General features: G+C 30.5%; 2 protein-coding genes across 2 annotated transcripts; one reads left to right on the top strand and one right to left on the bottom strand.

The window, feature by feature from the left end:
* The first annotated feature begins 1,850 nt into the window (after positions 1–1,850).
* LOC129895477 (transcription factor LAF1-like) lies at positions 1,851–4,909 on the top strand. The gene is made up of 3 exons (XM_055971201.1): positions 1,851–2,134; positions 3,376–3,505; positions 4,079–4,909. Exons 1-3 carry the CDS (start codon positions 1,990–1,992, stop codon positions 4,656–4,658), a joined length of 855 nt encoding a protein of 284 aa, XP_055827176.1. The 5' UTR covers positions 1,851–1,989; the 3' UTR covers positions 4,659–4,909.
* A 136-nt stretch (positions 4,910–5,045) lies between these two features.
* LOC129895603 (25.3 kDa vesicle transport protein SEC22-1) lies at positions 5,046–7,600 on the bottom strand. Its single transcript, XM_055971331.1, has 5 exons — positions 7,262–7,600; positions 6,091–6,251; positions 5,575–5,718; positions 5,417–5,484; positions 5,046–5,347 (listed from the first exon to the last, which is right to left on the bottom strand). Exons 1-5 carry the CDS (start codon positions 7,459–7,461, stop codon positions 5,252–5,254), a joined length of 669 nt encoding a protein of 222 aa, XP_055827306.1. The 5' UTR covers positions 7,462–7,600; the 3' UTR covers positions 5,046–5,251.
* Positions 7,601–11,755: the final 4,155 nt, after the last annotated feature.

Here is an 11,755-nt window from a genome sequence, read left to right as displayed (position 1 = left end):
TTTAGCAAACTAATTGATTGAAACAAGCAATCCTAACTTAAATTACGTTACTATTCATAAATAACTCAACAACATTAATTATACTACACTCAAAACGTGATGTATCAGAAGAACCAGTAATGTTTCAGAAATCTGAAAAAAATCAGGAAAATCGGATAGTTTAAAAAAAATGAGGGATAAATTATAATTGAACTTTTTCACTATGAAATTTAGGTAAAATTTACTAAAATTTTTGCATAGAAATTGGTGGGCTCCTAAATTTTCTTCTTATGGTTATCAATGTAATTGAACTCCACAATATGTGAGAACTTAAAACACAGCCTAATACACGCAATGACGGATTTATATATTAAAGTTAGGAGCACGTGAATTCTGGCATCTCTGTAAAACTAGATATTTTATGTATATATTTTGTTAAAATTTATATAATATTATCTGATGACATTCATGTTATAAAAAAGCTAAATTTGGATGTCTAAGTATTTACCTAGAGGACTAGGGATTAATTTCTACTTGGTATATTTTTTCCTTTTTTTTTAGTGATGGATCCATATTCTAGAAATTTTAGATTTTTCTCGGATTATATACGCAAATGATGATATTAAGGTCCTTAATTAGTGATTAGACATATGTAAATCATGCCTATTCTGACCATGATCCTGATTGCCTGACATAGCAAACAGAGACATGAAGAGAGAACGTTTATATATATGTTAATGTGTTATGGTTATCTAATAAGGTTTTTGACGATCAAATTTTCATGAGTTAACGTTTAAAGTTGAATTAGATCTAATTTTTAATTTTTTACGTGATATCATAATTAAATTCTTCAATAATGTTTCTCAATGTTTGTGTTTCGCTATCCATGCTCAGTTGTTAAGTCCTAGATGTGGAAAAGAGGGGAGTGGTTTAAATTTCGCACTGGTTGAAAAAATGAATTGTAATCTCTTTTTATGATTTTGATAGATCTATTCTCTCCCGATAAGTTATCTTTTAGAAATTGAGTTAGACTTAAAATTTAATTATATTTTTCAAGTGTTAGAAAAGTTAATTACCTTATTACGCTAGGAAAGGGAAAAAGGTGAACCTCTAATACAACTAATTAACATATAAATGGTCTGCTGATTCAACAAAGAGAGTAAGGTATTTGAGTGAATCTTATAAATTATAATTTAGTGAGGACATAAGAAACCGTTATTGGTGTCTGTCAAGTAGGTTTAAGCATGATAAATGACACAATATTTACTATAGCCTAGCTAGATGCATAGACTCATTTGTCTCTGTTGGTTATAGCTCCTAAAAATTCTGTGAGATGGACAATTATTCCATTGATTATACATATAAAATAGTCAATTAGCTAGATGATGGTAATTTTAGTTTATTTCATTTTTCTTTTTTACTTTCCTTTTGTTGAGGAAGCATTGCATATATAAATATAGGGGGTGGGGGTGGGGGTAGGGATCAGACAAACACTACAACAGAACAAAAGACACATTTATGACAATAGATTTTCTTTTATTACAGTAAAAATATATAGTATCAATTAAGTTAATTTTAGAATCGCTAAAGCTTTAAATGACATTTATATAGAGTCCTGGTTGTAAGAATTCATATTGTATTGTTATTATTAAATATAATATAGTGACAATTATACTATTATCGTTAAAAAATTCTGGCAAAATTCTTTATTAAATTTGTTATAGTGAAATAGTAACCCCACCCCCCACCCCTTTTTTTTTTTTTAAAAAAAGAAAACTTTCATTAACTAGTTTTGTTTTTATTAAACATAATTAGTAGAATTTGATGTCAACTAATCCTGCCTTTAAATAACAGGTTGGCTAACCTCAACATCAAGTCTTCCCTATCTCCTCTCTCTCTACACTCGGACAAAATTCATTAATTAGCATATAATCTTGTGTTCTTCTTAAACTTTCAAGCATCTTATTAAACATTAATCACATTAATCTTCTATTTGTTTGAAAATTAATAATGGGGTGCAAGGTTGCAACAGAGAAGCCGAAGCCAAAGCCGAAGCACAAGAAGGGATTATGGTCCCCTGATGAAGATGATAGGCTCAAAAATTACATCACCAAACATGGTCATGGCTGTTGGAGCTCTGTTCCCATTAATGCTGGTTTGTTTAACTAATTTCTAAACCTTCATTTTTTTTTTCATAACATAAATAATTTACCTTATACTTTATTTCTTCATCTCTAACTAAAGTGGTGTAATTATCTCTTAAAAATTTCTTCAGTACATTATTATTAGTAGTAGATAGACATAGTATTCCCAACTTTACCAAATTCCAATAATGTTTGTAAAATTTAAGTTATATAAACCGATAATATACGTATATTGTTATATTATCATTATAGTTTAATCTGCGGAAATAAGCAAGATAGTTGTATTACATCCATGTCAATGATAGCAATATATATCATGCTTTTGAGGATTGGTGATGTGAGCATTAATTAACATGATTAATTTTGTTTTCTCTTTTTGTCTATTCAGCTAAAACATAGTGGCTTTTTCCATCACGAATTAGTGAAAAATTTGTATTACTTTTTCTGTTCAATAATCTATTGACTTGATACAGGAATTAAGAAGAAGTAAATGATAAGGGTAATTTTATCAAATCATCTTTATTAAATACAAGTCCTCTGAACATTGAAAAATAAATAGTATTTAATAGCAGGGATAAAATAGACACATCATGATAAATTATTTATTGATTTTATAAACTGGACAAGTATTGTTGGACATTCCAAAATAATTTTGGACAAGTAAAGATGGACGGAGGAAGTGTAAAACATGATTTTCCACTCATTTCTTATCGAATCAGCTCATTGGGAAAACACATGGTGGAAAATAGATTCCCACTGAAATGCTGAAAAACTTCAAAAATGAAAATACTACTACTTTTTCTTTTCTCACCCATCAATCTTAATATTTGTAAGAATAACCATTGAATATTTTTCGCTCAAAAATTTCAATGGAAAAATAGTGGTTATTAGCAGTGATTTTAAATCTTTTACGATTATGACTAACTTCATTCCAGCTGGGATCAAATTGCCCAAATATATACGTACCATTGTCTAGCAGACGAGTGTACTTATAAAAGAATAAAGAAGTTGTCCTCTTTTTTTTATATGTAAAACATTTGAAAGTCAATAATACAATTAAAATAATCTTCTACAAGTTCATAATTGGCTTATGCAGAAATACGCCTCAGCCAACTTCGTTATCTTTGGCGCACTACTTGGAGATAATTTTTAGGAATAATAACAATAAGTCAACAAATAATACAATTTTTTGTTTATAATTGAAAAATTCAATGGTATTTCTTGTTAATATAATTTACTGTCATTTTTACAGGCTTGCAAAGAAATGGAAAGAGTTGTAGATTGAGGTGGATTAATTATTTAAGGCCTGGCTTAAAGAGAGGGGCATTTAGCTTAGAAGAGGAAGACACAATCTTGACCCTTCATGCCATGTTTGGTAACAAGTAAGAAAATTGTTTCAATTGTGTGTCATCGAAAAATTTAACGTGTTAGAAAGCATATATGATAAGTTGTACTATAAATCAAAATAAGAAAATTTTACACTATCACGTTATATTTATCTGTTATAGTAAGTAGAATAAAAAATCCTTTTTACTTAAATAGTATATTTAGTTTTACACTATCAGGTTATATTTATCTGTTATAGTAAGTAGAGTAAAAAATCCTTTTTACTTAATTAGTATATTTTCAACAAATACTTTGAATAGTTCTTTTTTTTTCCGACCATAATGTCTAATTACTCTTCTGGAATTCGAAGAGGTAGTAGTCAACTTTGACTATGTACGCCATTTTAAATTAGAAAAATAGTACTACTATGTGTTGTTGACTTCAAAATAATACTAATATTCAATAAAAATATACCTACTAGGCTGCCATTTAACAAATATTGTTACAATAGTCGGCAAGATTTTTTCCTAATTAATTGACATTTTTATTTGTCGATTTAACTTATATATATTGACAAAGTTATTTTTACGCTATTATTATATCTCATTACTGAAGTTGTGTACTAACAGGTGGTCTCAGATTGCACAACACTTGCCAGGAAGGACTGATAACGAGATAAAGAACCATTGGCATTCTTATTTAAAGAAGAGAGTGTCCAAAATGGCAGAAAATGAAGGCCACACTAAATCTGTTAACACAGAATCTTCACCTTCTTTAAGGAAATTGACTCCCCTGAATTCTAGTTTGGATTCATTTGAACATATAGAAGGATCATTAGCAGATTCAGATCAATCTGGTTATCCAAGAGAGCCTCAAAAAAGTAATTTACCCAAAGTATTATTCGCAGAATGGCTTTCGTTGGATCAATTTAATGGACAAGATTTCCAAAACTCAGGGAATTTTGAACCTTCCAAGAATAACTTTGGGTATAATAATTCAGAGTTACATGACATATTCATGCACAGTTTACCGATAAACAACGATGGTAATAGCTATGGGAATGGCGTAAATCAAGAAATTAACAATGGGACAGTAATAGATGATATTTTTCCACCCCAACTCAAGTTTGAGGATCCCATGTCTGGTAACGGATTTGAGGAATTTATGTCAGGGGAATTCAACATTAACGACGATGTGATGTACATATGAGTTCTTTTTTTAGAATCTTATACAAGATAGTGGTGTACTTATTTTGAAGGTAATAAAGCAGGGAACCATACTGTTTGGTTTCCTATTTCTTCATTAATCAAGAAGGTCTAGTTAACGCGCATTTTTACTGTAGTTGCCTTCTACTTTCTTGTATTCCATGGTGTACAAAGTCTAATTCATTCTATCTGTAATAAAACTGAGAGTTACAATGCAAACTTGATGGTCTTTCCATGTTGAGCACTTAACATAATGGAGATCAAACAAGTTGGACGATATATATTTGAAAGAATATCATAGTTTTTATTGATTTAGCAGATGATGATGTTTTCCACAAGTTGCTAAAACGTTTAACAATAACAATTCACAAGTGCCAAGTAGTCTAGTAAGTAATAAGTAAGTGATCGATCGATCTACTGGACACATTAATAATCAGATGAATAGGGCATCAAATTACCAATAATAACAATATGCACAATTGTTAGCTGCTTGTGTCCACTTTCTTGACTAGCCCTTGCAAGTCTCCTACTGATTATTTTCATTGGAGAGTCTTTCAACTGACTATGGCTTCAGAAAGTACAATGTTCAGTTCACCATTATCGAAAATCATCTTGGAGGATAAAACCGGTCCATAGAAGAACAGAAGCAACAACAAGAAGGATTGTAATTGGTGTCCATTTTAGCGCGATGATCTGGATGCCAAACGGTAAAATTAGAACCTCTTGTTTAGTTGTCAAACATAAGAAGATTGATTAGCATACCTCAAGCCTTTTAGACTCCCAAATTGGAGAAGTACTTATGTGAGCCTCCATCATTCGCTCCATCATATCTACGAGCATTTAGTAATAATCGAATGAATCATACGATATAATTCAACTTAAATAAACAAATTTTTAGTGTAACCAAACTACGAGCTTACCTACTCTTCGCCTTCTCTCTGTTATTAGTGATAATTCCTCTGTCGCGATATCTAAATCCTTTTGACGATGAGCATTTAGTTTAGATAAATTTGCCTGTGTTCTAGTATCGACATATTGCTTCCTAATGTTGCCAATGATAGTATCTGTAAGACACAGCCAATCATGCAAAAAGGAACAATAGATGCAATTAAACATAGACCAACTTATTGCCTAAACTTTAGGCTTAAAACAGAGGAAATACTCTGTAAAACTAATGCAACTACTATAAATTACTCTCTTCGTCTCATTTTGTTCGTCTGGTTTTGATTTAACACAAAGTTTAAAAAAGTAAAAAAGGCTTTTTAATCTTCTTGTGTTCTTAAACTAAGGATATGAAGAATGTACCAAAATGTCTTTTAATCTTGTCAAAAAAGGAAAGAGACATTCCTTTTAAGACAGACTAAAAAGGAAAGTAAGACAAAACTTAATTGAAACGGAGGGGAGTAATAAACTATAATGAATATTTTGTATGTTACCAAGTTTGATGAAGGTATATGGTTTTGTAATTCTGTCAACAAGGCTGCTATCTAATCTTTCAAACTCCTGCTGCAAATCTTGTAGATAATGGAATGCAAGCTTTCTTGGGTACGACGACTCGCATAACGTCAGGTAGCAAATCCCATTCTCAACCATGTAGCTATATTAGGAGTAGAAAAATAAAGACACAATTGTAAAGAGCTAATAGTGGAATGTAAAGCTCCAACATACTTAAAGCAAAAGGTGACAAATAAACTGAAGAACCAAAAGTAACAAAGAAATGATACTATTATAGTTTCTGATAACTGGGAAATCTTCAGGCCTGTTGGTTCATGATTCTCACTTCATCCGGATGATACGAATAGGGGACCACGTGCGGAGATCGTGTTAGAGTAGGATAGAGTCCAACATTAGTTGGGGAATGGTCCGACGGTTTGCTTAATAATTATATGGATTTGGGCAATCCTTCCTGCCCTCAAGAAAGCATTTTTAGGGTTGATTTAGACTTAGGTGTCACATCTTTCACAATAGAATATATAAGGGATCTACCCTCTACTTCTGTCTAATTCACACATCACATCATGCACTACTTCTACCGGTGAACCAAGACCCTGAGGCATAAGGTAGACTAAGGGTGGTCAGTTGAATATCCTTTCGTCGTATAATATACTGTGCATACAAAATATCATTGCGGATATAGGTCAAAAATTACTTTTATAAATTAAATCTTGAATATCCTTGCTACACTTCCTGACTTCCCATATTGCTCGGGGTATACTGTTTTTTCGTGTAAATCCTCAAAAATGAAATGGTAATCTCTCTTGGAACAATGAAAATATATATCAATTTACTGTATATTAGTGCTAAAGATGTTGAATTCTGCTCATAAGCATTTGAAAGTATTTGTAGAACAAGTAAATAAAGGAAAGTCACATTCTTGGTAGACCATTAAAGAAGCCATATTAAACTTGATAGGCTTGATATCATTCCTAACCAGAGATGTTAAGTTTGAGCCCTAGGTACGGTGTAACCTTTGTTAGGAAGCATTTTACGACAAGAATCCGAATTAAATTTGCTCCAATGCAGATAACGGACACCAGGCAAGAAACCAAACCAAAACATGCATACAAAATGAGATGTACTAAAAGTAGATAAAAAGAAAAAGGATACTTGAAGCAATGGTGATCTACAAGAATGGTCATCTTGGAAGAGGGCAAGGCTCTTAGAGAAATTTCCTTGAGAATGAACTCAGCTTGTTTCTTGTAAGTTGTTAAGACATCATTATTCTCTTCATGAACAACATGTGATCTTGGACCTTGGGCTAAGGGCATCCCATCACTCAACCTCCCTATAATTGTCACCTTTACCATCCCTTAATTAACAACTATTACTAGATAGAAACTTCTCCTTTAATTTTTCTTTCTCTTTTCTTGTTAGTCTTTTTATTTTCTTTGGCTTTGATTTGGGATATAATTTTTGTGAGAGAGTTGTAGGCAGCTTTTGGTAATAATTAATATGGTCAACATAATTAATGACTATGGCTTTTAATAGGGAGTAAATGGGGTGAAGGAGGAAGGAAATGAGACTAAGAATATTAGAGAAAAGAACTTGGGAATGAAGTTATTCGTTGTTGTGATCAAAAGTTCTGTACACGCGGATCAGGGAAAAAACAAAGCCTAAACAAGTCCCTAGCTAGAAGAATCCAAAAGGAACAAAAACAAATGTATGACATGATTTGATTGTATATAAAAAATAAAAAAATAAAAAAATTATTTAAAATAATTCATATGATTATAAATCATCTTATTATGGAGGTAAAATAGATATTTTAAAATTAAATTATTACTAAATATAAAATATATGAGACTAATTAAAATGTAATGTGTGTCATATAAATTGGGACATGGAGACTAATAAGTATCCTAATTACTTTTTAAGTAAATTAAAACAAAAATTATTCCATCCCGCTTAATTTATGTAATATATTCACTTCTTCAAATTTAAACCATGTGAACTTTAATTAATATTTAAAAAATATTCTTTTTCATTTGATATAAGAAAATTTGTAATTTATAATATTTTTTATATAATTTTGAAATATTTAATTGATTTAATTTATGGAAAAATAACGCTTATAACCCAAAAAGAGAAAGTTTTTATTCTTAAATGTCCCATTACTTTCATACCCCTTATTTATTTTTAAATGATCTAAATTTATTTTAAAAATTCACGCGCTAACGTCATGTTGACGTCAGCACCCACCCTACATGATACGGATAAGGTAATCAATATACCGATAGAGTATCACAGAGGATTAAACTCAGTTCTATATGATATCGATATGGTATCAATATACCGACAAAGTATCACAGAGAATTAAGCTCAATCTTATATGATACCGATATGGTATCAATATACCGATGGAATATTATAGAAGATTATTTCATAATAGTGATGCTGATGTTAGCATGATGTGATGCGTGAAATTAAAAAAAAGAAAGTGGGTAAGAGGGTAAATAGTTTGGGTCATGATTCCAGTAAATTTTAAAATAAATTTTTAATTTTTTTTTGTGTGTGACGGGGGGCTGATGGAGTGGGGCGGGGGGAGGGGGGAGGGGTAGGGGTGGGATGGGGTAAAAAATTATTTTTTAAAAAATTTAAAATATTTTCAAAAATTAATTTTTAATTTTCTTTTGAGTGTGGGAGGGGGGGGGCTGGTAGAGGGTCGGGGTAGGGAATGGGGAAAAAAATGAAACTTTCAAAATTTAAAATATTTTTTAAAAATAAATTTTAATTTTTTTTTGTGGGACGGGGGGAGAGGGCCAGTGGAGGTGTGGGCTGGTCGGGAGGGGCGAGGGTGGGGTAAAAAAATGAAACTTTGAAATATTTTTTTTAAAAAATAAAGTTTTTAATTATTTTTTTTTTTGGGGGGGGGGGGGATAGGGTGGTCGGAATAGGGATGGGGTAAAAAAAATAAAATTTTCAAAATGTGAAATATTTTTCAAAAATAAACTTTTAATTTTTTCTTTAAAAAAATTTAAAAATATTTTTGGTGGGAGGGGGTCATGGTAAGGTGGGGTAAGGAGAAAAAATTGTAATTTGAGGTTAGATGAGAGTTTTAAAAAATGTTTTCCTTAGTTTTTGAAAGAAAGTTATTTTCCTTAAATTTGAGAAAAATAAGTTGATTTGAAAAACATTTAAGCCAATCAAACATGAGAAAATTAAAAAACATTTTCTAGAAAATATTTTTTAATTTTCCTTCATACCAAACACACTCTAAATTTCACACGCTATTTATTCTAATAATGCATAGTTTTAGGTTTTAAAATATATTTTAATAATAAATAATGATAAGTAAAAGTAAAAATTTATTTTTAGAATAATTTACAAGTTAAAGTGCACTAAAATGAATAGTTAAATGACCTTTCTTCATATTTGCACTTACTTTATAAATGTAAATTTTTTTGGGTAACTTACAAAAATTCCACTAGTTTAGGAGTTAATTGCTTAGGTACATGTTAGTTTGCAATGTTATGAATTTTATTAGATTTTGGCGCGTTCAGATACGTCCAAATACATATATCTTGGGATATATATGATTAAAATTAGGTGTAATTTATTTTAGATACATTGTATTCAAGTAGATTCACATGTATCTGGAATACATAAGCAAATCTCGCTCTTCTCCCTTGCCTCCCTTCCATGTCGCTCACGTATTTAGTATCTCAGATACATGTGAATCACACTAGATATATTATGTTATATGTACCTAGTGTGTATTTAGTGTGATTTACATGTATTATAAATACATAAACCCATCTTACTCGCCTCCTTCCTATTCTCGCTCGCCTCTCGCTCGCCTCTCTCCCCATTTCAATGTATCTGGTAGCAAGAAAACATGTATCTGAATATATCTAACTTATAAAATCTTGTATGAAATTATTAATTATTGATATAAAATATAATTATTTCAAACTATATAGAGAATCCGTAAATGTAATAGAAATCAGTTTGTTTTTGTATTCTTTTTCTCCAAGATCAGCGAAAAAATACACACTCTCCCAGATCTCGCTCGCTTCTCCTCACGTAATATTTTGCTATTATCCATAATTTAGCAAACTATAGTTATAGAGTCCTATTTAATGTTAAAATGTTATTTTTTTGATAAATTTTTCCACTAAAAATAGGGGAGAGGCGAGCAAGATAGTTATATATCCTAGATACATACAAAACACATTTGATAGACACTAGATACATGTATATGTATGTATCTTGTTTATTCACATGTATTTGAGATACCGGATATATAGGAGAGTGGAGAGCGAGATTTAAGTATCCCAGATACATGTGAATCTACTTGGATACAGTATTTCTAGAAAAAATTACACCTAATTTTGACCTTATGTATCTCGAGATACATATATCTTGACGTATCTAGATGCACCAAAATCTAATAAGATTCGTAATATTGCAAAGTAAAGTTTATCTAAATAATTAACTCCTAAACTATTGAGATTTTTGTAAGTTTTCCTTCTAATTTTCGTTTTAACTTATGGTTAACGTTAAAATTCTTTGGGTGAAAATATTAGGATAATTCCACTTCAATAATTTGGAAATTACTTGTAACAATATCGCTTTTAAAAAATTCTCGCTTTAAAGCACTAATATAATGAGAGGAATACACGTCAAACTTCAAACTACAGTATATTTCTTTTGAAGTTTTATTTTAAAGTATTTTGTGCTGAAGGAAGAAAAAATGAAAAAAAAAAGGATAATGCCTTACCTTTGGATTATTCTTTTTACAAATAAAAATTTGTGAAGGAAGATGAATAAGAAATTGTTAAAGACATGATTCTTTTAGCGCCTTTGTCTTTTTCCTTTTCTTCTTTTTTCTAATTTAGTCTGTATGTATTATTGTTCCTTTTCTTTTTTTCTTTTAGTTAATTGAAAAACTATAAATGAATGTCGTACTTTTTTAACTCCACCAATTTGAACTTTTATGATCCTTCTCTCTCTTTTTCCTGTTTGTTTTAAGTTTTGATTATGCATCAAATCATTATTTTTAAAAAATTATATCATCATGTTAATTAAAAACTAACTACAATTAACTTCCCCTTTTTCATCCCTTTCTTTTCTAGCCATCTCATCTTTTGAGACTTTTTAGAGTATTACTTTTAGTGTGCCTAAAAAAAATGTTTATGTGTGTTGTGTACCAACACCAGTAAAAGATGTAATGAACAAATTATTCGTTATCTTCTACCTACCAGCAACGCTGGTATCAAATACACAGATAAAAATATTAATTTACTAGGCTGGTGTCGTATCTAATAAGATTCAAACTTTGATTTTCAAGATTGTTACTCTTAACTCTTCAACCAATAAATTATCAAATGTCCAAATTTTAATGGGAAATTATTGTTATAGACCAAAAACTGAAACTATTTACAATAGGATACGTCATTACTTTCATGCCCCAGTTATATTAATTTTGCGCACGTCTTCTTTATCAAACAATTAGTGTGCAAATTGCCGCATCTTCTCACCGTTGTCTTCTTCTTCCCTAGTCTTCTTTCTCAAACAATTAGCGGCAATCTTCTTTTTCCTCAGTCTTCTTTCTCAAACTTCTTCTTCCCCAAGCTACCTCTGATTTTGAAGTTTCAATTT

This window comes from Solanum dulcamara, chromosome 7 (genome assembly GCF_947179165.1).
Source record: "Solanum dulcamara chromosome 7, daSolDulc1.2, whole genome shotgun sequence".
Classification (NCBI taxonomy): Eukaryota; Viridiplantae; Streptophyta; class Magnoliopsida; order Solanales; family Solanaceae; genus Solanum; species Solanum dulcamara.
Note: the sequence above shows the minus strand (reverse complement) of the source record. Positions and strands in the feature narration are given on the sequence as shown.